General features: G+C 37.4%; 3 protein-coding genes and 1 long non-coding RNA gene across 7 annotated transcripts; 3 read left to right on the top strand and 1 right to left on the bottom strand.

Moving 5' to 3' along the window:
• The first annotated feature begins 227 nt into the window (after positions 1–227).
• On the top strand, positions 228–2,564 carry LOC126617688 (pentatricopeptide repeat-containing protein At4g31070, mitochondrial). Its single transcript, XM_050285733.1, has one exon. The coding sequence runs from the start codon at positions 403–405 to the stop codon at positions 2,221–2,223; it is 1,821 nt and encodes a 606-aa protein (XP_050141690.1). The 5' UTR covers positions 228–402; the 3' UTR covers positions 2,224–2,564.
• Positions 2,565–3,656: 1,092 nt separating this feature from the next.
• On the bottom strand, positions 3,657–4,677 carry LOC126617689 (uncharacterized). Its single transcript, XR_007621476.1, has 3 exons — positions 4,476–4,677; positions 4,154–4,308; positions 3,657–3,870 (listed from the first exon to the last, which is right to left on the bottom strand). It is a non-coding gene; the product is annotated as an uncharacterized LOC126617689 (long non-coding RNA).
• Positions 4,678–7,545: 2,868 nt separating this feature from the next.
• On the top strand, positions 7,546–13,525 carry LOC126620040 (chloroplast envelope membrane protein-like). Of its 4 annotated transcripts, XM_050288500.1 has the most exons (8): positions 7,546–8,274; positions 8,570–8,655; positions 9,384–9,557; positions 10,869–10,983; positions 11,742–11,810; positions 11,896–11,993; positions 12,566–12,701; positions 13,057–13,525. In XM_050288500.1, the coding sequence occupies exons 1-8, from the start codon at positions 7,666–7,668 to the stop codon at positions 13,123–13,125; spliced, it is 1,356 nt and encodes a 451-aa protein (XP_050144457.1). In that variant the 5' UTR covers positions 7,546–7,665; the 3' UTR covers positions 13,126–13,525. The 4 variants fall into 4 exon arrangements, 2 of the variants coding, with proteins under 2 accessions (XP_050144457.1, XP_050144458.1); XM_050288501.1 differs by lacking the exon at positions 11,742–11,810; XR_007622229.1 differs by lacking the exon at positions 13,057–13,525 and having other exon boundaries at positions 11,295–11,993; positions 12,566–12,616.
• Positions 13,526–14,822: 1,297 nt separating this feature from the next.
• On the top strand, positions 14,823–20,588 carry LOC126619990 (YTH domain-containing protein ECT3). The gene is made up of 8 exons (XM_050288447.1): positions 14,823–15,041; positions 15,502–15,539; positions 15,645–15,819; positions 16,223–16,296; positions 16,385–16,747; positions 17,593–18,126; positions 18,676–18,888; positions 19,623–20,588. Exons 1-8 carry the CDS (start codon positions 14,999–15,001, stop codon positions 20,082–20,084), a joined length of 1,902 nt encoding a protein of 633 aa, XP_050144404.1. The 5' UTR covers positions 14,823–14,998; the 3' UTR covers positions 20,085–20,588.
• The last annotated feature ends 3,328 nt before the right edge of the window (positions 20,589–23,916 follow it).

A 23,916-nucleotide genomic window follows, 5' to 3' on the forward strand; every position in this document is an offset into this window, starting at 1 on the left:
TAGTGTAAAAATCATTTCCCATAATTTTAATGTTAAGGTCAGAGCCTAGAACTTCAACTACAAAAGCTTCACGCACTCTTTACTAAAAAGGTTTACAAGCAATCGATCTTTTTTGAATAATAGTATAGAAAATGCTAGGTAGATCAAATTTTTAAACCATCTTTTATATCTATATGATGTGGCGGTTGATGATAGAGCTATTTTTGAATGATTTGAAAAAAGTGTTCAACTATCATGTGTTCAGCGTTCTACAAAAAAATGGTCTAAAAATAGTATAGGTATAGCCACTGTCTGTCTAATATTTATGTATGAACTCAATTGTTGCCATGCAGGCATGCAGGGATACACCTGAAGATATAACCTGAAAACATTCAATCCTTTATAAAACCAATCAATAATATCATGCATCACCATGTGACTGTGATCAGGCGGTTCCCGTCAACTCCAAGCCCCGCAGACACGATCTCAGCCCTTAACTTTAAAATCAAAGACTTGGTTTCCAAGGGATTATATGACCAAACCCTTCATCTATACAAACTACAACTCCATCCCCATGGCCTTCATGCAAAGACCTCCATTCTTCCTTCAATCATTAAAGCTTGCTCCTACGCAATGTCCTGCCACGTCGGCCTTCAACTTCACTGCGTCGCTCTCAAGTCAGGCTCCGACTCAGACCTGGTCGTATCCAATTCTCTCATCTCCATGTACGCCAAATTTACAACTGTTGAAGCAGCACGTCAGATGTTTGATGAAATGCCTGAACGAGACACCATCACCTGGAATTCCATGATAAATTGCTATTTGCAAAATGGGCATCTTGAAAAAGGTCTGCAAGTGCTTAAGCAAATGCATTTTTATGGTTTTGTACCGAAAGCAGAGTTGATTGCCGGCATCATGTCAGTTTGCGCGAGGTCAGGAGAGTTGAGACGACTGGGCAGAGAGATTCACGGGCTCGTTGTTGTTCATGGAATGATTAAGGAGTCGGGGTTCTTGTCGACGGCTCTGGTTGATTTGTATATGAGGTTTCGCGACTCGTCGATGGCTTTACATGTATTTTATCATATGGAAGTTAAAAATGAAGTTTCTTGGACTGCCTTAGTTTCGGGATGCATTGCTAATCACAATTATGGCACGGCCCTGGATTGCTTCCGGTCAATGCAGGTTGAAGGCCTGAAACCCAACAGGGTGACTGTGCTTGCCATTTTACCAGCTTGTGCCGAGTTGGGACTTGTAGAACATGGGAAAGAGATTCATGCATATATCTTTCGTCATGGGTTCGATTCAGATAATCATTGCTCAGCAGCTCTCATACACATGTATTGCAAATGTGGGAAAGCTTTGCGTTCTGCCAAGTTAATTTTCGAGAGGGAAGCTGTTAAAGATGTTGTGATATGGAGCTCGATTATTGGGAGCTATTCTCAATGCGGGGATTACACGAAATCTCTGAAACTCTTCAGCCAAATGCGAGCTGAAGGAATTGAACCCAACTCTGTAACTGTATTGGCGATCATTTCTGTCTGCGCTTCCCTGTCTTCACTAATCCTTGGCTGTGGAGTCCATGGCTATGTCTTAAAATCTGGGTTAAGTTTTGACATTTTCATTGGGAATGCACTCATCAATATGTATGCAAAGTGTGGTTGTCTCAAGGATTCACATCAGGTTTTCAAGGAGATGCCGAGCAAAGATTCTGTTTCATGGAGCGCACTGATTGGCAGTTATGGCCTTCATGGGGATTCCGAGAAAGCTCTGCAACTCTTTGGTGAGATGCAAGAGAGAGGGGTAGAGCCTGATGCAGTTACTTTCCTCTCTGTTTTATCTGCTTGCACCCATGCCGGCCTAGTGGAAGAAGGAAGTAAGATCTTTAAGCGTCTGACAGAAGGTAATAAAATAGAATTAAGCACGGAGCACTACGCTTGCTTTATCGATCTTCTTGGAAGGACGGGCAAGCTTGAAGATGCTTATGAGCTAGTGAGATCAATGCCCATGACACCAAGTACTAGAATTTGGACTTCTTTGGTTACAGCTTGCAAGATTCATGGAAAATTAGACAAGGCAGAATTTTTAGCACATGAGCTTGTTACCTTGGAGCCTGAGAATGCTGCCCACTATACCTTACTGAGCACGGTTCATGCTGAAACCGGAAACTGGCTTGGCGTGGAAGAGGCAAGGAGAGCCATGAGAATACAAGGATTAAGGAAAGGCTACGGATTCAGCCGAATTTAGCCAGAAAACAAAAAGGGTTGTGCCGTATTACTCATCATCGACCACGCAAACGCTCAATTATCAACTCAAGGGTTGTAGACTCGTAATGGGAAAGAAGAAAGAAAAGGTTGTAGACTCCATGAGTTTAGTTTTTCTAGCCTCTGGCTTCTTTGCGAGAGCGAATTCTTATGTCTTATGTGGATTTCAATGAGTTGATAAACACTTGTTGTAAACCAATGCTAAATGCAAGAGCCAAAAACTAGTGCTCCATTCGTCAAATCAAAACAATTGTATGCTTCTACCAAACGCAAAAGGGTAGAGAGTAAGCGGATTATCTATAGATTAGACAAGCATCTCCAACAGCTCCTTTTGGTCAAATTTAATGCATATTTGGCGATGCTTTCAGAAAGTCTAAGAACTTTCTGATATCCAAAAATGTTTCCAGTAGCGTTCGGGCATACAACAAACAAAAGCATTTCCAGCAATTAGCGTATGGATTTTAAAAAGAATTTCAGCGTGGTTCTATCAAAAGTGGTTATGAGGAGAATTACTTCCCGAAAACATTCCATTTAGTGTCAGCTAGAAGGACAAACGCACATCTCAAGCAATTCCTTATCCAAAACAAATATCATCTCAAGCATCATATCGTTTATTCATGTACCAACACTTGAAAAGAAAAGCCAAGTCGTTAAAAACACACAACAGTTCAAAAAACAAGCAAATATCCTTTCTTAGGAATGGGGAAAGGGGAAGGGAATACACAGCAGCATCGTAGGCTCGAGCTGCCTGGTCTGGGGCATCATAAGTGCCCAACCATATCTTGATCCCGGATTTTGGAAGCCTGATTTCGGAAACCCATCTACCCCAAGCCCTCATTTGAACACCCTTATAGTGTCCTGGGGCTCTCTGTCGCCAAACCTTTTTCAAAGTAGAGGTTCTCCCCATATCCATTGGAAAGGTGACTCACAAAGAGAAAGTCTCAAGATAGTGGAAGAGTAGGATATGCAAAGAACTACTGTAGGAAGCCATTTATGGAAGGAAGATAATGGATGTGAATAAGATCCAAAATGAGGAGCATGCATTGAGTGCAGGTGGAAATACCATGATGGTGGCACGTGATATAACAAGATGTACGTGGCGGAAGAGATACCGTCACGTGGGCGAGTTTGCTATAGACATGAAGCTTCCAAATGCATAGAACCGCAGTTGGCAAGACACGAAACAAAGCACTTGTTAGGTTTAAGCCACTTTTCTAAAGGAGATATACATGCATCAACGCATATGCACACCTACACTCATACATAGGTACGTATATGTATAGACACACGCACATTACACACATACATAAATACATATGTAAATAGACTTTGTAGGAATCAACAAAACATCTCCAAAATAATACAAAGCTCAATGATCAAAATGATATCCATGAGTAAGCAATATAGATACCTTAGTTAATGAAACACTGAAACTATAGGCTTTATTCAAAGTATCTGATGAGAAAATTCAGTAGAGAATTGGACATATAAATCTCTCCTAATTAGGTTTTAAAGTATAAAAAGTGCATTTGGCCATACAAGCAACGTATTTTGAAGAAATTACAAGAAATTGCTCTCGCTAAGCCTAACGTCATGTCAGCCTCTCAGATGCCCTGTGTAAAAGCTTCACCTGCCAGAAGAAAGTGAAATCACAATTATACAACTTGCATTTGGTTGGGCTAATGTCGTGTTCAGTTAAATTGTCTGGAAAACGTAGGAGTTAGCGGTGTTACACTAGACGATTAAGGTTAGGAGTCTTGTGGTTGGAGATGACAATAAACGCATACAAACAATATTGATGAACATAAAATCCCAACAACGAGGAAAAAATAAAACGAAAAATGCAATACAAATAAGCAGATAAATTGCAAGGCTCGTAGAAGCTTGCATTTGAGAGGCAAGATTTTGTTTACCTATTCCGTCCAGCTATGAGAAGCAATACAATTATACACACGCGCGCCAAGTCTTAATGGGAGCAGACATCTTTAACGAATTTCCAAGAGAAGTGCATCGTATCCAATCTAATTTCAGATACAATTACAGCCAAAACATCAATTTGTTGCCTTGCCTGTATTAATCAATAATAAGGAATCTGTTAGAAAAGAATCAAGATTTGGAAAATGGCTATGACGATCGTTTGATTATACGGCTTAAATGAATCCGAAACAATCACACTAGGACATTGATACGAAGAATAACAGCAAAGAGGAAAGCAAAGAAAGAAAACGAGCTCACTTTATACAGGCATACTCGGTGGTCGCCCAAGCCGATGCATGTTGCGGTGATTCAGTTGAGGTGGTTATCGATGGATGTTGCAGTGTCCACCGCCAGCCACCACCACCCACTTCTGCAGGTTATTCGAAACCACCATACCCGCCACCGTCTCCATCTCTCTTTCCCTCCTCAATTCAACGTCACCTAGACTAGTCTAGACTCAGAGAGACAAAGTATCGTACTTCAAAATCGGGTCAAATCAGACCTATATAATAATCGGGTCCACCCGACCTCTTTAATTCTTTTTCCAATTTAAATACTATGGATTTTATAAACATTTGCCCCTTCAACTTTTGGGTTCTTTCACCTTGGTCTTTCAATTTAAAAGTGGTCAAGTGCTTACTCACTCGTAGAGACGTTGTGCTAGTTGGCTCGGGTTATAACTAGGGCTGGAAAAAAATCCCAAAAATCCCAAACCAAACCGAAAAAATCCCGATCCCAAACCAAAATTCTCGAAATTTTCGGTATGTTATCCCGAACCAAACCGATATTTTCGGTACGAGAATCGGTTTTGCATCTTCATTTTTTCGGTATTCCCATACCGAACCAAAAATAAATATTTTATATATAAATATTTTTTAATTATAAAAGAATTATATGAACCGTTGATTGTTTTGGATTTAATCTATGCCGTTGGTTTGTTTTTAGGTCAGCATGCTGCATACGGTATACCATTTCACTTTCACAGTCCACTTCCCTTCCATTTCTATCGAATAGCCGAGCGGCCGAGCCCTCCTCATCTCATCTCTGATCTCTCCATTACCAAGTCGGCGAGCCCTCAGCTCATTTCTCTCTCCCTCTCTCTCCCTCTCTCTCTCTCTCCCTTTCTCTCTCTGTGACGAATTCCGGCTAGCCACCGGCCACCGCCACATCTGACTCTCCAGCCTTCCTTCACCACACAGCCACTTGTACGCCACCTTTCTCTGTCGCGACGATCTCTCTCTGGGGAACTCTCCATCCAGCACTGAGTTCGAATCTCTGTCATCCCAAATTAGGTAATTAATTTAATTTAGTGTTTTGAAATCTAATTTCTGTCTTCCTTTTGAAATTTAACTTAGGGTTTGGAATTCATTGTGTATTATTCCCCCATTTGTTTTCTTCAGTTTTTCTGTATTATTCAGCGGAAGATTCAATTTCCAACTGGGTTCTCGAATTCATGAGCTTTTTATCAAAAGGTACGTTTTTGTTCGATAAAGTTCATTATTTGAGTATGTGAGTTCGAATTTACGGCATTTGGGAGTTCGAATCATTGTGTATTGCCATTTGGGTATCTGTATGTGGGTGTGAATCTGTATATGCGAGTTCGAATTTGAGTTTGAATCTGTATGTGGTGTGGCCCTGTGGGTGTGAATCTGAACGGATTGATTTCAGTGCATAAATTTTCAATTTTGTTATCACATTTCTGAACTATCAAAGGTTAACTCAATGGTTGTAAGCACCAAAGGGAAAAATGGTTAAGTGAACATTGTTCGCTCAGTCTTTCCGTCAGACACCTCGGGTTCAATTTCATTTTCTGGTTTGAATTCAATTTTGTTGTTATGAGATTCTTTTTTGTTTGTTTGCACCATCAATTTTACTACTTTTTTTTGTTTATATCTATGAACCCAATTGGAGGTTTAATTTTTGTTGCATCTGAAATGCAGAATAACAGACTTGAAGTTTAGACTGAATTGCTCTGATTAGTTAAGCAGAGCACAAATATGCCCAATCATCTGCATTTTTTTCTTTTTTTTAATTGTTATTGCAACCTTTACTAGTTCACATCTAACTGGGTTCTTTTCATTACTAGTTCACATCTAACTGGGTTCCTTTCATTACTAGTTCACATCTAACTGGGTTCTTTTCATTCTTACACGCCTAATTTTTATTTTTAGTTTTTAAAACAATATCTGGGAACTTCTCTTACTTTTAAGTTTAACTGATTGCAGTGCTATGTGGGTATTAGAAAACGAAGACTAGGTTTCTCTGTGATCCTCTGTGTAGCGTGTTGTATGTTTATTTCTAGTCTACACTGGTTCTTGGGAAATTCTGCAGAGAACTATTTGTTTTGTGAGCAATCATCCCTGTAATAACTAGTTTTTAGCAAAATGTGTGCTTACATTTGCTAAATTTTGGACATGATGCACTGATGTTTTGTTTTTTTAGCCTTATCAAACATTGTTTTGTTGCAGGCAGAGATAGCCAGACAAGAAGCAAGGGGCCGAAGAGGCCAACAATCTTCATAAACTTTAAGTTTTGCTTTTTTTGCTTTTGGTTTGTAACTTAATTATTTTGAAACTTTGTCTCATAACTAATTTTTTTGCTTTTGGGTTTGTTACTTTATTTATTATAAAACCTTGGCTTGTAACTAATTTTTTTTGCTTTTGGATTTGTCACTTAATTTATTTTTATTGCATGCATGTGTATTAGAAATTGAATAGGCAGATTAAGGATGCTATTGTGCACAGATTTCAGCCATTTGTGCACAGATTTCAGATTGGCTAATTTGTGTAGATTCAAATTTTAGTGTAACAACAAATTGGGCAAATTGGCAGCCTGCCCAAAAGCCCAAATTTTCAATATAAAAGGTTGGATTTTAGCCCAAAAGCATAATATGTTAAATTTAGTCCAAAACTTCAAAAGCCCAAAACTATTTCGGGATTCCCAATTTTTCCCAAAATCCCGAAAATATTTTGGGATTCTCGAAAATTGGGATTCCCGAAAAATTGGTTTGGGATCGGTATTGAAATTGGGATTCCCGAAAATTTTGGTTTGGGAATCGGGACAAATGTTTTGGTTCGGTATCCCATACCGAACCACCCCTAGTTATAACTTATAATGCATCACCTTGCTAATTTGCTTAAAATTGAATCCTTACTCAACACACTTGTAACTTGTAAAGTTTAAGGACTGATTTGGAAAACAAATAATAATAAGAAGCAAAGAGGATAAGGCAAAAAGTTGAGAGGGCAAATATATAATAACCATAACCCAAAATATTTATTATTATGATATTAGCCCAATAAAATAAAGAATAACTAAACCAACCGTTATCCTCTTTCCTTCCCTGATGTGTGAAGAGTGAAGAAGCTCTTTATCCACCAAGTAGTTTTGATGTTCATGTTTGAATTTTCATTTTTTGCTTTGAGAAGCTGAAAAATGTGGGCTTACTATGTTAATCATGTCCTCCCCCGCCGTCTTCTGCAAAACCTTTATCTTTGTTAACCCCAAGCTCAGGCTGCTCAGCCGCAACACCTTCATTCTGCACAGAAATTGGTCGACTGCACTGGTGGTTGATACAAGGCGGTGGAGGTCTGCCGCTGCGGGGCACATTCCAAATGCTGGTGGCAAAAGGAAAAGGAAAAGGACTTGGTGGCAAACATTCTTTTTCGACGACGACGGGAATTGGCTTGGTTTGAAGGAGGACGACATGCTGGCGACGGAGGAGGAGGACTTGGATGGATCCTCCGCAGCTGCCTCCACGGAAAAAGGTGAAGAAGCTGAGAAATTTGAGGCGTGGAAGACGAGGGCAGAAGCAATCGTGGAGCTGAGGGAAGCGCAGCAGGATTTGACCAACGAGGAGAACCGCAAGTGGGAGGATTGGTTTGTGGATTCTAATTCTAAATCTACTTCCTTCTGGGAAGCATCTGTACAGTCGGATCCTGCTCAAGAAAGGGGATTGCTTTACTCTCTCAGCAATTTCGTCCTCGGAAGGGAAGAAGATGATGATGAGGACATGCTCTATGAAGACCGTGTTTTTCGCTATGCCTCACTCAATTCGGTAACTAGAACTAGTACAAAAACAATGTACATTTTCTTTGCTTTGAGTTGAGTGTGTGGTTTTGTTTATGTGATTGTGTTAACTGTTAAGCCGCATTCAATAATTGTTTCTGTTTTGGATGTTATTACGACACGCAGCAGAGTTACATTACATGGCTTGAGTTGTTATTTTCTGTCAGCCAGCCTGCATTTTTCCCCTTAGAAATACTAATCTTGTGCTAATTCATGTTTCGATCTTCTTCTATTGTTAAAGGACTAATTGCGCTAATTATAAGCCACATTCATCCTTTTTACAGGCTAAATTTTTAGCAGTATTAATAATCATACCCTGGGCCTTGGATTTTGTGGTTCACGACTATGTTCTGATGCCCTTTTTAGACAGGTAACCATTATCTCTTTGCTTATCAGATATATAAATTAACACACACACACATTTCAAAAGAGGGTGGTTTACGGTGTGTGAATGTTGCCTTGATAAATTTCCAAGTGAATGCCTTTAAATATCAATATCCAATCCTGTGTCTTTGGAATTTAAAACTACTTTCCATATATATATATATATATATTAACTTCATTATGCATTTCCTTCGTTCCACCATTCCTAAGGGATAGCTTAAGGAAATTATTCAACAAACTTCCAGGGTATATTGATGCCAGAAAAGAAGACTGCATCAGAAACGTATTTTTAAATAAGTGGCTGCCATAAATTTTCTTCTTTTAAAGAAGGGCATGTGTGCATAGTGCAATTGAGTGGTGTAGACTACAGAATTTCACATACTTCTCTAAATGTAACTTCTCTACTCCTCCTGGACCTCCTTAACTTGGAACTTTCCTGTTGGGTAGGTCAATTTCCTAAGGAACCATTTGATGCCTCTGGAGTTAGGTTGGTTCTATTTTGCAAGCTTTAAATTTCAGTAATCATGTCAAAAAATTGAGTTAGTTTTGAACCACTATGGTTAGGCTGTTTGTGTTGTAATATGCGTACATACGTGCAGAAATACATACATAGTCTTTTTTGCATTGGACCTGGTATTAACTTCATTTTTAACCATTACTTTTACCTCTAAAATTATGAACTAATGGATCGAGCACCCACTTGCTTGGGAACAGATATGTGAAGACCGTACCACTTGCAGCACAGTTGCTTGATGTCAGAAGAAATCAAAAGCTCCAAATGATTGATGAATTAAAAATGGAGAGAGCAAGATTTCATCTTGAGATGGAGATTGGTAAATCTCCACCGCTTTCTGATGACGAGGTTTGGTGGGAGTTGCGGCATAAAGCGTAAGATTGCCACTCTTTGGTTCTCCTCTGGAAAGAGCCTCCATAACATTATTGTTTTGGTCCTTAATATCTATCCAATTTTTCATTAGGTTCACAAAATCACTATTGAGTAGAGTGGGTAAATTACAATGAATTATTCTATAAATGAGCTAAAAATAGTCACACATGCCAAGACTTGAGCAGTATAGTTTATGACTTGTGACCCTAGAACATATCACCACATAAACAGTCAAACATGTAGAACTTATTAGTTAGATCATTACATCAATGACTAGTTCCAATGTGTAAACCTCCATAAGTTATAACATGCTGAAAGCCTTTAAATCGGATAAAAAGTTAAGAGTGAAGATTTAACCCAGGACAGTTATAATATATCTTAAGATAAAAAGGTAGTTGGGAATTCAACATGTAGGCTAAGTAATGCCACTACATGAGTTCTAGGATAGCAGCACCACTATCCTTCAGAGAAACTGTACCTGCAATCGGAGTGGGGTTTACAATAAGGTACAAGGTAGAGGAGGTGACACACTAACATTGGAAGAACTGTACAGAGTATGACCAAAACTGGAACTTTAGAAGTTCAAATTAGAGGGCTGGGAAAGATATGGATATATGCTTGCAGAAAAAAAGAAGGAAGAAAATCTGAACTCTTGTAACATAGAGTGACAAGACAGGGAGAATCGTACCAAGAAGGAAGAAAGAAAGAAAGGCATTTTTTATTAAAATGAATGCGTTATCATTGTACAACTAATGTGTAAGTAATCCAAAACATAACCAGCTAACTCTTTGAACCTATAAACACATGGCACCTGTCATTAGAAAACAGATTTTCTTTTAGCTGGAATTTTTTTCATTAATATGATTATGATGCTATGGTGTAAATTTATAGCTGGGCTTTTTTCTCATTGCACACTTGGACATTTGGATCTTCATAACAAAATATCTCACATTTCAGAGATCCGTAACTCTAAAAGGTTATCAAGTATTCAAAAAGTACGGGTATAACTATAACGGAAGACTTGGCCCAAAACCGAGCGCAGTGGCGTTTTAGGATTCATACAGCCGAACTCACTTAGTGGAATAAGGCTTTGTTGTTGTTGTTGTTGTGGTTGTTGGCTAATAAATTTTCCTATGTGAATGATTTCATATTTTTAATTACAGTGTAATGTGCCAGAAATGTTGAAAGTGAGTATTATTTCTTGAGATAATATTGGAAAGTTCCCTTTATGATTTAATCTTCTTAAGCTAGATTTTGGACTTTAGTTTCAGTGACGAATGTCATCCAAATTACTTTTCTTATGGCTTCAACAGATTAGAGCTGAGAGATGAATGGAGATTAGAGAATCGTAAAGCATTTGCCAACATATGGTCAGATATGATATTCGGGATCTCATTATTCATTCTTTTATACAGCAATCAGAATAAAGTGAGTTACTATTACTTTGTTTATGTGGTGCATTATGATCCTAATAGCATTGCCTAAAATTGAATGTCCTTGGAATGTTACAGTTAACAACCCCATTTGTCTTGCATAAATAGTAGTATGATCGGTTATTGCATTATTAGGTATGAGTGTTTTTTTTTCTTAGCCTTTTCTTAATTGTCAATTTGTGATCCATGCGGTCTTTTTTGGTCTATTTATCATCTATTTGGTTAGAATGATGAATATGCGCCCTCATTGCTTTCAGAATACTCGTCAACAAAATAGTGAAATTGTGATGCCTTTTATCTGATCAGGATTATGCTATCAATATCAAAGTAAATATTGCCAGAAATAAATCTATAGTAGGTCAAGACTATAAAACATTTGATGTCGAGATTGGAGTGGTGACATAAGAAGCAACACATATTAGGTCTAAGTAATTGGAATGAAGCAGATAAAGTTACAAAAGTACGAAAGCTATATCATTTCCTATCAGAGGTGAGCTTTAAGAGTTTATGATTAATATTCATAGATTTGGAGTTCACGTTGGTTCATTACTTCATTCTCATCAAGTCCTATACTATAATCTCAATAATAGTCTTGCTTTGTATAGACATAAATTCCAGTCATCAATATTTGTTATGTAAAAGTAAGAGAGAATTTTCCTGGCTATTTGTTGGAGATCATGTTGTTTGATTATCAGTTCGGCAATGAAATTATAGCTTAACTTCATGGAGTAACCATGAAGATATACTTTGTAGTTACTGTCACAAGGAGCTTACTTGTTTTCATGGAGACAATTTTGTTTCTTATTTAAGATGTCTGCACAGGTATGAACTTTAGCCTAAGAACTCTGCACTAAGTCTTGTTAAATCGATTGTATTCCGTTTTTTATTTGTTATCTTTCTTTTGCAGGTAGCATTGGTGAAGTTTACTGGTTATAAGATAATAAATAATATTTCAGATACCGGGAAGGCATTTCTAATTATACTTATCACAGATATTTTTTTAGGGTAATAAACTGCTCTTTTGTTCGGTACTGTGTTTTTTTCTGTTACCATAATTAGTATACAAGACAGTGGCTATTCATATTTGCTTACTACTATGGAAAGCTATAATATTAAAGACACATACACATATATGGAATTTTCTCTTGCCAGATAGCTTAGTATGTTATATTGCTAGACTGTTAATATGGACCACTGATTTGGCGGGCTCTTGGGATACAGTGTAGTCCAGATTCACAGTCTCATGACCTAAGTTATCCAGTTATGTGGTAAGAGGATATCACCCCATAAATGTATATATACAGACAGGCACACACACACATTATATATATATATATATGTGTGTGTGTGTGTGTGTGTGTGTGTGTGTGTGTGTATTATTGCATGTCAAGGATGCACAGTGTCCCTTAGGGAAGCTTTCGGGATGATGGTATATATAATTTCATATTTGAATGCCATCTTTTAGTTCCAATTTCTTCAGTTTCATTTCTGTGATCGCCATCTTACTCATCCTTGTGTGACCAAAATGTGTGCATATCAAACCTTTCTGATTGCGATATACAACTGCATACCTGCAGGTATCATTCTGAGTCTGGTTGGCAAACATTGTTAGAAATTTTTGTTGAGCATTATGGGCTTGAGGTTGATCAGTCAGCCGTAACCTTTTTCATTTGCCTGATTCCAGTCATCATGGATGCATGTGTCAAACTATGGGTATGTTTTACTCTACTGTCTAGTAATTTCAGTTTCCGCAAAAGTTACAATTTTCATGGTTATGCTTACCAAGACTTGCGAAATGGTATAGACTTGGATCCCCTCTATTGTCTTTCCACTCAAAGCTATCTACATGCTTACTTACTAAAGTCCAATTTATAAGTACCAAAACTAGTTCTCCAAGCTGCAATGCTTTGTTCATTTCACTCTGGCTGTGCCTCATATATACGGATGTGTTTGAAATATTTATGAACATACACAGTGATATTCATTTTCGTACACGCTTTACTGCTTGTATATCTTTGCAATTTGATAGCATTGTTAAATGTTCGTCTACCATTGTATTTCTGTGCAGCTGTTTAAATTCCTTCCAAGATTATCCCCAAAGGTGACAAACATATTCCGGGAAATGAAGCGTCACTAGTAAAATTCTTCATCTGGATTTTCTCTGGCATCTAAGAGAATTTGGAGCAAGGTAGCATGTACCAGGAAGATTACTTTTTTTTTTTTTTTTTTTCTGTCCTTGATTTATCATATATACAGGTTTAGGACATCGTAGTTGTTGGGATATCATTCATTCATTCATACCCATAAATGATAAATGTGGTATAAAAACAGCAGAAGATGTTGATACATAGTACGTACGATCAAATCTACATATATGCTTAAGTTTTGAAATTTGTATATGTTAGTACCTGGCATGCGGAGCAAGGCTCGGGCCAAGCTGAACAGGAGAGAATTCAACTCAACAGTTGTCTACTTCAATCTACAAGGAAGGAATTGCTTGTAGATTGAATTCAACGAATACAAAAGCAATTCTTGAATTTTGGGATTGTTGTGAAACAGACCAGGATTTTGCTTTCAATACCTTTACTTCCATCCTGTAAGGGAAGGACCATTTGACCTCTATGAAAATAAAGCTTTATTATTTCGTTTTCGAGACTCCTCACTCTCACTGGGTCAGGTCAGGTCAGTTCAGGAAGCCAGCTGGGCCTTCACTGACTAAAATGGCATGCTTACTCAAGGCCATTCACCAAACCACGTCAAATGTCCGGCAGGGATGCTGCCTTGCTTTTGCACTCATTGTTGAAGAACCTTCGTGAAGAGGAATTCATCCGTCCGCTCGGAGTGGGCAGATGTAAGGTACTCAAAGGGACAGGAACAAGAAATAAATTGAAGGAAAGAAAGAGAGCCTTCTATCTCGGCAAGTAAACTCTTATCCATAACCAAGGAGCTGCCGATTCCTTGCCCAAACAACTGAGTACGGTTGTTGATGGATGTATATTTGCGCCCAGCATGTCAACTAGTAGACTCCCAAGTGCGGATCACGTGCCCCCCATGAAACCACACGCACACGAGCAATACATCTCCAAGCCCTACCTACCCATCGCCCCACAAGTTTTATATATGTGAATTTTAATGAAAAACTTTTAGTACTGTTTATTTTAATGAAAAATTACATTTTTTTAGCATTACCCTACCCACCACGTATCCCCCCATTTTTTGAGAGAGAATGACGCATTCGCTTGATTGTATGTAAGACTTTCTCATTCGTGACAAACCAATGTATACAACATGTCCAAATATTTCAAATGTTTGGCTAATGATTAGTTAAAATAAGAGATCATATTCTTATTTTTTTATTTTTAACAAACGATAGTATGTACAATAAGATATCATGTTCTTTCTATATTTTCGCTAATGCAGTTTTGCTCACTCATTTGTAAGTTTGCCCTCTTAAATTAAGTTTGGATTCCCTTCAAGTAAATTATTATGTGATTGAAATATAAATAACATTTACAACATAAATAATCATATGAGAAGTATCATACAACATTGTAAGTTTGTGAAAAGTAAAAGGGAGTAAATATATCGGAAATAATTTTCACAGACATTTTTCTTATTCTATACGCTTATTTATTTAATTGCATTTTAGACCTGAATAACGAACCACAATTATGTGGAAAAGAAAAATAGTAAGTGGAAATTACTTTCTAAATATAATTAGCCCGTGATTAAATGATAAACTAAACGAGCCTAAACCAATTATCCCACCAAAATTCAAAAGGACCGCCTTAATCAGAAAGCCAAATTAATATAAAAGCACCCAAATGAAATCGTCCAGTCCTCTCTCTCTCCTGTTACAAAACCTAAAACCCTCTTTTATTATTTTTCCCTCTTTCAAAACACCAAAAACCCCTCTCTGTTTCTCTCTCCCCTCCAACATTTTCTCATTGTTTTGAAATTTTCCTTTCGTCGTAGCTGCTTCTCTTCTCATAGATCCCTATCTTAGATATATGGACAAGCATCAAGGCGACCAAGATCGGATCGTCTCCACTGGTATCTCTTCTTTTTTCCAGTTTTTTGTTTTTTGGGCGGAAATGTTTGATGTTCTGTGTCTACTGTGTTTGCTTGTTTGTTGATATTCAATAAGAATTTGTGGGTCGGTGTTATTTTCTGTCATTCACGTTGATTTTGGTATTTTCCAATTAGTTTGATTTAATGAGAATTCTTTGTTGGTTGATTTAATGAGAATTCTTTGTTGGTTGATTTAATGAGAATTCTTTGTCGGTTGATTTAATGAGAATTCTTTGTTGGTCCGCTGCCAAGTATAGTTTGCGGAATGCATTATGTTTCAGGTCATTATTCTCGAAAAATTTATGTTGTTTCCTGTGTTTTAGTTGAATTCTTGATCCCCAAACCCGAAGATAGGGTTGTTTTGTTCCATGGTGATGTTTTTGTTGTGTCTGTGCTTCTATTGTTCATCTGTTATACTGAACATCTGCAATTCTGGGTGCAGGAGAGAGACCTGTTAAGTCACATATCTTGAAAGAGCAGGTAGTTGGTTGTATATTTATTAAGAATGTTGTATCTGTTTTTTTATTCCTATGTATTCAAAGGCTTTGGTAGCTGTATTTTATTGATTTTGTAATTTATATTCAGCCACTTTTGCCCGAAGATGAAAGAATAGTTTCAGCGAATCCTTCTCCAGCTGTAGTCATCATAGGGCCTTCAGATGATGTTACAGAACAACCCAAGTCTTCAGATGTTAGTGGAGCACGAAGCACCCCCCATCTGCTTAATTTGTATTCATCTCATGAACGGAACATTTATGGTGGTTAGTTTGTTCACCCTTTTCTGCTGTCTTTGCTTTAAGAACATCAGGATTGGCTAAATAGTAGTGGTTTGACGTTAGCTATAGTCTGATTCCCATAAACTCTCAAGTGTTGTGACAGACATTGCACTTGCACGTTAAGTCAAGTTCTGAACTTTTGTTTCTTTCTCCAGGAGTTCATGATGTAGTGGTTTGATGTTAACTGTAGTTTGATTCATGTGAACTCTTAGCGTTGCTTCTTTCTCTGTGGGATTTCATGAACTATGTTTTAAATGTCATGATTCTTTTCGGTGTTCCCCATAAGAAATAAAAGCTTTTGGTAATATTGACAATGTTCTGCTACTCTTCTCATAGCATATAATTAAAGTTGTAAGGATTCAGATTTTAAAGTTCCATTTGTTTTCAGATTATGGCAATAACACAGGTACTTGGGATGGATATTCTCCATATAATGCTGATGGAATGCATGTTTTATCACCAGTGAGTATATCTTCACTTGTGCAATTCTTCTGATGATTTCCTTTTGAGCCAAACTTACCTGTGGTTTATTTTTCTGTTGTCATTTCAGGTCATCTACAATGATAATCCCTCTCTTCTGTTTCACTCTGGTTATGGCTTTAATCCCGAAATTGCATATGGACAGTATTCACCAGTCGCTACTCCTTTGCCTGTAATGGTAGATGGCCAACTTTATTCTACACAGCAGGTCCCTTTTTCTCCATCTTACTACCCCCAGCCATCTGAGTTGATGACATCAGAAAGTAGTAGCACTGACAACATGGGCTATGGGCCAGGATCAGGTTACATGGTAAATTATAGATCATTTAGTGGAGATCTGTCTGGACATCTTGGTTCTAGTCCTTTAGCATCGGCAACAATTTATTCTCCACCAACGGGCATTTTTGGGTCATACGAACACAATGCTGGGCAGGTTTGTTTTCTTTTTAACTTCACTATATTAATTCCTTGATAAAGAGATGTTCGTAGACTGGAAGAATTGCTATAGTGCTACTAGTACTGTTGTTAGAAATCTAAAAACACATACAACTTTGGTCATACTTATATGTTAATTAAGTATAGGAGGCATGTTTTTATGTTATGGTCAGCACCATAGTTATTTCCATGTGCTTGGTGATCACAATACTACTTTTGTATTTATAAAAGGAATATAGTATTATTGCACCCACATTGGTGGTACACATTTACATGTTCTTGGTGTAATTCAAGATTTCAGAGATATGTCATGTTAATTATATTACATTCTTTTAGTCATGTTTTTCCCCTTCTCTTTTGGGGTGGGAATTTTGGTAGTTTTTTGTCATCCTCGGACATCATTTGGACTCTTTCTTCCTAGAAATGTGGTAGAGGTTGAAACATGTCATGGTACGAAAAAAGATTATGGGTCAAAGGCATTGCAATTGGTGTATGACTGTTTTTGATAGGGTCTTAGTTACTCATGCTACTAGTCGGATAAGACAGTGCTGCCCTTCCATGAGTCAATTCTTGAATATTTGAAATGCTAACCATACTTGGGGGTCATTCCTACTATCATCTCATTTAAGGCTCATAAGATTTGGCATATTATCTATAATTGTATCTCAGTTTGGGTTTTATAACTAAAATGAAATCTATGGACTCTGTTGATTATTTTTTATTTACTCTAATGTTTATGCATATCAAGTGTTGAATTTCCTTTTTAAACTTGAACCATTGCCATGCCAACTTGATGCACTTTTTATGGGAATGACTAAGAGATGATCTATGATTTACTTTCAGATTTCTCATCAACAGAGACCAATGCATGGATACGGATTGGTTTCAAGTTCCTTTGGTGGACGCTATCCTCCTGGTAGTTCTTATCAGAGCTCAAACTCTGGTGGTGCTTCATATTCATTTGGTAATGACCAGAACCGACCAAATGTTGACAAAGCCAGAAGAAGAGAGAGGGACTGGGATTCAGTTTCCATTTATAATAATTCACATGATATCTTCAATAACCGCATTCACGGACCAAGGGCTTTGAAGATGAAGGGAAAGAGTACTTCCGACCAGAGTTCTTCATGTAGTGTTAGGATAATGGATCTATCTGCTTCTGGAATTAACCTTGATTCATTGAACCGGCTAGATTTTGTCACAGAATATGAGGATGCAAAATTCTTTATCATTAAGTCTTTCAGTGAGGACAACGTTCACAAAAGTATTAAATACAATGTTTGGGCTAGCACGCCTCATGGAAACAAGAAACTTGATGCTGCTTATCATGAGGCAAAGAAGATAAAAGGCAGCTGCGCAGTCTTCCTATTCTTTTCGGTATGCTTCTTTTATAACTTTTAGAATCTGTCCTTATCTTCCTACCTGTTGGAGCAACTGGGCTGAGGGGGTCCTAGTTGAAAGTGGGTGAGTATATGATTGGTATCGGCATCACAAAGCATTAGGTAGAATGATTGGGTGTTGGTGCCCATAAGATCCAGGTGATAACTAAAAGTTTTAATGTGGCAATCTCTCTTTGAGATTCATTCAGTAATATAAGCCATGCAAATTTCCGTATATATCATTCCTTGGACCCAATAACTGTTTGCTAAAATGCTTTTGTGGTTTCAAGTGGTCATTTTTCTTTGTTCACCTTTTTTCTTTTAGGTGTAGTCAACTAAACCTGCTACAGAATATTGTATGTATTCCTACTAGACGAAGGGAATAAACTGACTTTCATGTTCTTTTCTGCAGAAACCCTATAGGTGCTTACAAGAAATTTGTTGCCTGTGATAAAGTTATTCTATATTTGTTGGTGATATGATCTAAACTATATGCTTTTTAGTTTTGAAAGTCCTCATAGATTTTGTTGGTTACAACTCACTACAGGTTAATGCTAGCGGACAGTTTTGTGGAGTAGCGGAAATGGTGGGACCTGTAGATTTTGAGAAGGATGCTGATTACTGGCAGCAAGATAGGTGGAGTGGGCAATTTCCGGTTCAGTGGCATATTGTAAAGGATGTTCCTAACATTCGGTTCCGTCACATTCTACTTGAAAATAATGATAATAAGCCTGTCACGCACAGCCGAGATTGTCAGGAGGTAGCATATCTCTCTCCATCTTTGTCACTTTCATTAAAATTCCATTTTCATTTACAAACTAAAACAGTTTAGACTTGGTGTTCAATTATGCATGGTCAGTAATTATTTCGTTTTTGTGGCCACTATGACCCTAGAGAAGCCCTAGGATACCGGATACTGGATTTGTGATTTGTTATTTGTTATTTTATTTGTGATTTTAAGATTAGATCACTATACTGGAATTTTGTATACTTCATGTTCATTCTGAAAGCGTGATGTATTGCATGACGTTTTCTTGAGTTTTATTTAGGAGTTACCTTGTCCTCTCAAAACCTATTAAGTGGGTGGGCCATGTTGGGTTTATCTTGTCCAAATAATAAACATGCCAAGTTTGAATTGGAGTTGAGAAGGCTTATTTGAACCCATTTAGAATCTAGATGTAATTGAGCGCTCTTAAGTCTTAACTAATGGGTCAACCATAAAAAATCGCTTTCCAAACTATTTTTTTGTTTATCCATTATTTCTCTATGGGTTACATGTGGTCTAAAATCACTCTTGTATGAAGTGATCGAAACATTAATCTTGTGTAGTAGACAGTTCACATGCATTGCATTCAATCTATTTGCTTTTACCTTATTGTCTTAGTTTAAGTTTGGCTCTTACGTTGCTTTCAAATAAAAAAAGTTCGGCTCTTATGCAGATTCAAAGCTTACATCTGCCTTACATTTTATTTCTTGATGGTGAAATATTCTTAGGTGAATCTCAAACAAGGTATTGAGCTGTTGAAAATTTTCAACGATTTTGATGCACGAACATCTATTATAGATGATTTTGAATTTTATGATGAGCGGGAAAATTCCTTGAAGGAAAGGAAAGTTAAACAACAAGCTAGTTCGACTACAGATGCTTCTGATTCAGTTGCCGTTGATTCTGTTAAGGAAATTTCCAATAGTTTGGATCAAGCCCTGCAGTTGAAAGGAAGTAGTAGCAAAGAAGTGGCAAAAACTGAACATGACATTAGCTCAAAAACAGATGCTGCGTCAGTTATACTTGAACATGATTCATCCGTGGACCAAATATCTGATAACTTATCTCAAGTATTGCAGTTGGAAGAGGGTGACAAAGAATTAGCTCCGTCATCTGAAAGCAGTAAAGGTGGAGACGACAGCGAGTCGGTTGACAGGAAGGCAACAGTTGTATCAACTACTAGTGCTTAGGCATTTTAGGCATGCATGCGGCGACAACAGAATGTACTTTTGTGATGTTTAAGAGTAGTTCACTCGCTGACAAAGTATGAGGTGGTAATTTTGTCATCTCAAGCAGTCAGGATGCAAGCTGACTCCGTTTCTAACCTCTTTTTCTTTTCCAGAGAAATTAGGCGGTACTCCGAGAGGGTGTGCCGGGCAGGAAGGCTGTTTGATTTTGTATTTGATGCTCATTTTGTGTTTCTCCTCGTTGTAGGGTTAGAATTAGGTTCTTGGTTTTGGCGATGTGGTGAATGCAATGCAGGTTGTATCTGTATACTATTGTCCGCCTGTCTGAGATGCCTTCTAGTGGTTGTAATTTTAGGGTTGTCTTACTGGTTTTCTGCTGGCGGCTCAACTGGGTAACGGAGGAAGAAGAATCTGTCGTGTTACCCCTCCATTTCGATTTGGGATTGGGAGGTTGATCAATCGATAAAAGAATGAATGAATTCAGAAAATGCATTTACTTTTACACAAGATTTCGTTTTTCATTATCTGACCCATGTCTCGTGTGTGTGTGTGTGTGTGTGTGTGGAATGCTTAAAACAAACTCTTGTGGGATTTAATGGTTTGGCTTTGGTGATCTGGTAACATACTGAACATGTTTGATAATATGCAGCAAGTAACAATTATGCACGAATTCATGCAAAGAAAACTAACTCCATGGGTTACATTTGTTTCCTGCCAAGCAAACCATACTCCTGACAAATTCATGCAAAAGACATTATTTGCCCAAATGGGATTTCCAAGGCACTCGCTCAGTCGTACTAACTAGACTCGAGTAAAATGACTCATGGGTCCCACCACGAAGACAAGTTGAAGAAATTAGAATCCCACTAGGTGTACTTAAGGAGAACAACTTATTTGACACTGGTATCTGCCGCCATGTGGCATCCTATGCTAATAAAATAAAGATGTGGACAAAAACTTCTTACACATCTTTATTTCATTGAGACAGAATGTTCTCCTAAGTGGAGACTCAAAACCCACCAAATCAGTAGCAAATGAACAGTTCTCAAACGGGTGAGTTAGTGCTGGTTCAGTATTGAGGTGCTTTTATATAAAATAGATATAAAAAAAACTGAGCTAAAAAAGATGTTTGGTAAACACTTAAAAACAACTTATTTTTACAGTTTTGGATGAAAAAAAAACTAAAAACATGAAGCAACAAAAATAAGCTTATTCTCACAACACAGCAGAAACAGTTTTTTTCCAAAGCACATCAATACCAAACCAGCCCTTAAACAGGGAGAATAAGCTATTATCTATACTAAAGTAGGGGGGAGGGCAGGCACTATTCACGTTTGTTTTGATTTTGCTTTATTTACAACAATACCAGCCGAATATGAGTGGGTTGGGAGGGTAATTCTCAAAATTATCTATACTAAAGTAGGGGGAGGGCAGGCACTATTCACGTTTGTTTTGATTTTGCTTTATTTACAACAATACCAGCCGAATAGGAGTGGGTTGGAAGGGTAATTCTCAAAATTTCACTAAAGTAGGGGGGAGGGCAGGCACTATTCACATTTGTTTTGATTTTGCTTTATTTACAACAATACCAGCCGAATAGGAGTGGGTTGGGAGGGTAATTCTCAAAATTTTAGAGGGTAATTTTGTCCATATGGCTTATCAGGGAGCCACTCGATTTCACACTATTTACAACAAAGCCGTCAGGTTTGGGTTGATATTGGGGCTGGGTTGGAAGGGCAATTTTGTCCTGTTTGTTTGAGACGGATTGGGGTGGGTTTACGTTTGCTGTCATTTAGTGAGGGTTTCGGGGATGGGAAGCCATGCCTCCGATAGAGAGGGAGAGAGAGAGAGACAGAGCAAGAGAGAGAGGGAGGGGGATCCTGGCATGGGTGAGTGGAAGGGAGACAGTGAGAGAAAGAGAGAGGGAGGGGTTGGATGGTGAACAGAGCCGAGTAAGGTCCCCTCAGTTCATGAATCACTCTGGATCATCCATTCCCTTTTGCATGTCGGATCAATGGCTGGATTTTGAAAGCTAAGTTCCATTTTTTATTCCAATCTTTGTTGTTAGCATAGATGTGAACTGTTGGGTTAGGTTTTGGGGGTTCCTTTGTTTCGTTTTCTCTCATTTTCTCTCATTTTGGGGATGCATCTCTCTGTTCTGTGCATTGTCTTCTGTTTTAAGGTCAGTTTTCTTCTTCTTTTTTTGTGGCTTTTTTTTGGGGGGTTTTCAGTTTGTTGATCCTTTAGATTTTTCATTCGTGAATTATTAAATGGGTATTGGGTTTTGGTGGTTGAAAATATGTTTTTTTTTCTGCTTAAGCTTCTTGCTCATTTTCCTGGGATTTTTGGTTTTCGGTTGCAAGGGTAAAGAGAACACTAAAATCTCAGGTTAAATGGGTATTGGGTTTTGGTGGTTTAAAATATGTTTTTTTTCTACTTAAGCTTCTTGCTCATTTTTCTGGGATTTTTGGTTTTCAGTTGCAAGGGTAAAGATAATGCTAAAATCTTAGAAATTGGTATTGACAATTGTATTAATGCATTTGCATTTTCGTTGGTTTGCAGTATAGGTGCATTGAGACCTAAAAATATTTGCGTGAACTTCATAAATTTTTCTGAGGCTCCGATCCTTGAAAGGTATGTGTTTTTGAGCTAAGTTCAATTTTTAATTCGCTTCTCTACTGTTCGCATAGATTGTTATCATTTCTGCCATTTTGTTATGAATTATTTCTGGATATTATATAAATTGCATAAAATTTGGATATGATGAGAAAACTAATTAAACTGAATCTTGGTAATGATTTCGTTTTTAAGAAGCTGTCGAAAAACAAAGTTTAGATAGGAAAAACATCATCCTTACCAGTTAAGTCATTTATAGCATTTTGAGCATCCTGAAAAAGTAAATGAGAGTATGATGAGATTCAATTTAGTTACAAATTGACAAACTGTTAAAGGCAGAGGCTGGGCTCTAAACTATTGTTCAATGTTTATCTATACTGGTTTGTCTTACGGAAGTATTATTTCAAATTTGTTGTGTGCTTGAGGAGGTCTATCTTTTATTCTGCCCTCAATTTGGTCCGTCTTTGGAATGGAAAGATAAAAATTTCGTAAATGTTTTGATATTTTTGACATGATTTATACTTGGGATTTATATTTTTCAAAGTTTGTAAAAGTACTTGACCTGTGATAAGTTCCTTTGTATACCTTATTAAATAAGTTACATATTTTTTCGTGAATAATTGTGTTTGATCTGGTACTAGAACAAGAATGCTGTTTGAAATTTTGTTGGCGTGCTAAGTGAAACTACCACTACTGAGGCTTTGGAGGAATGGTGTCAAAACCCATCAAATTTTCCCATACTGATTGCTTCATTTATTTTGTTAAGCTTTATTTGCCTCTTTCTTCACCTATGATGGTTTCATCAATATTGGTAACATAGGATAATTTCATGTTTTTTTCTTTTGCTTTTACAGCATTTTTCCTCGCTTCAAAATCTTATAGGCTTCATATATTTACTTACATTTGTTGGGATTCTGATCTTTTTACTGAAATTGTTTTGGTCCTTGCTACTCAACTCTGATTTCTACTATTGATTGCTACTGAAATGTGACTTTTGCTATTAATTTATTTACCCTTCATATTTATTCTGCTTTTTGATTCCATTCGAATTAAATAATGTAGTTAATCTTGATATGAATTCTCTCTGCAACAATAATTAGCGATTTTAGTTTAAATTATTATTTATTTGTTCTTGATCTGCCATTGAATCTTTCTTAATTTGGACCGCAGGTGGTTCTGACGCGAAGGAGAAGCTGTAAGAGGTTATGATCTTGCTGCA

Source organism: Malus sylvestris, chromosome 4 (assembly GCF_916048215.2).
Source record: "Malus sylvestris chromosome 4, drMalSylv7.2, whole genome shotgun sequence".
Taxonomy (NCBI): domain Eukaryota; kingdom Viridiplantae; phylum Streptophyta; class Magnoliopsida; order Rosales; family Rosaceae; genus Malus; species Malus sylvestris.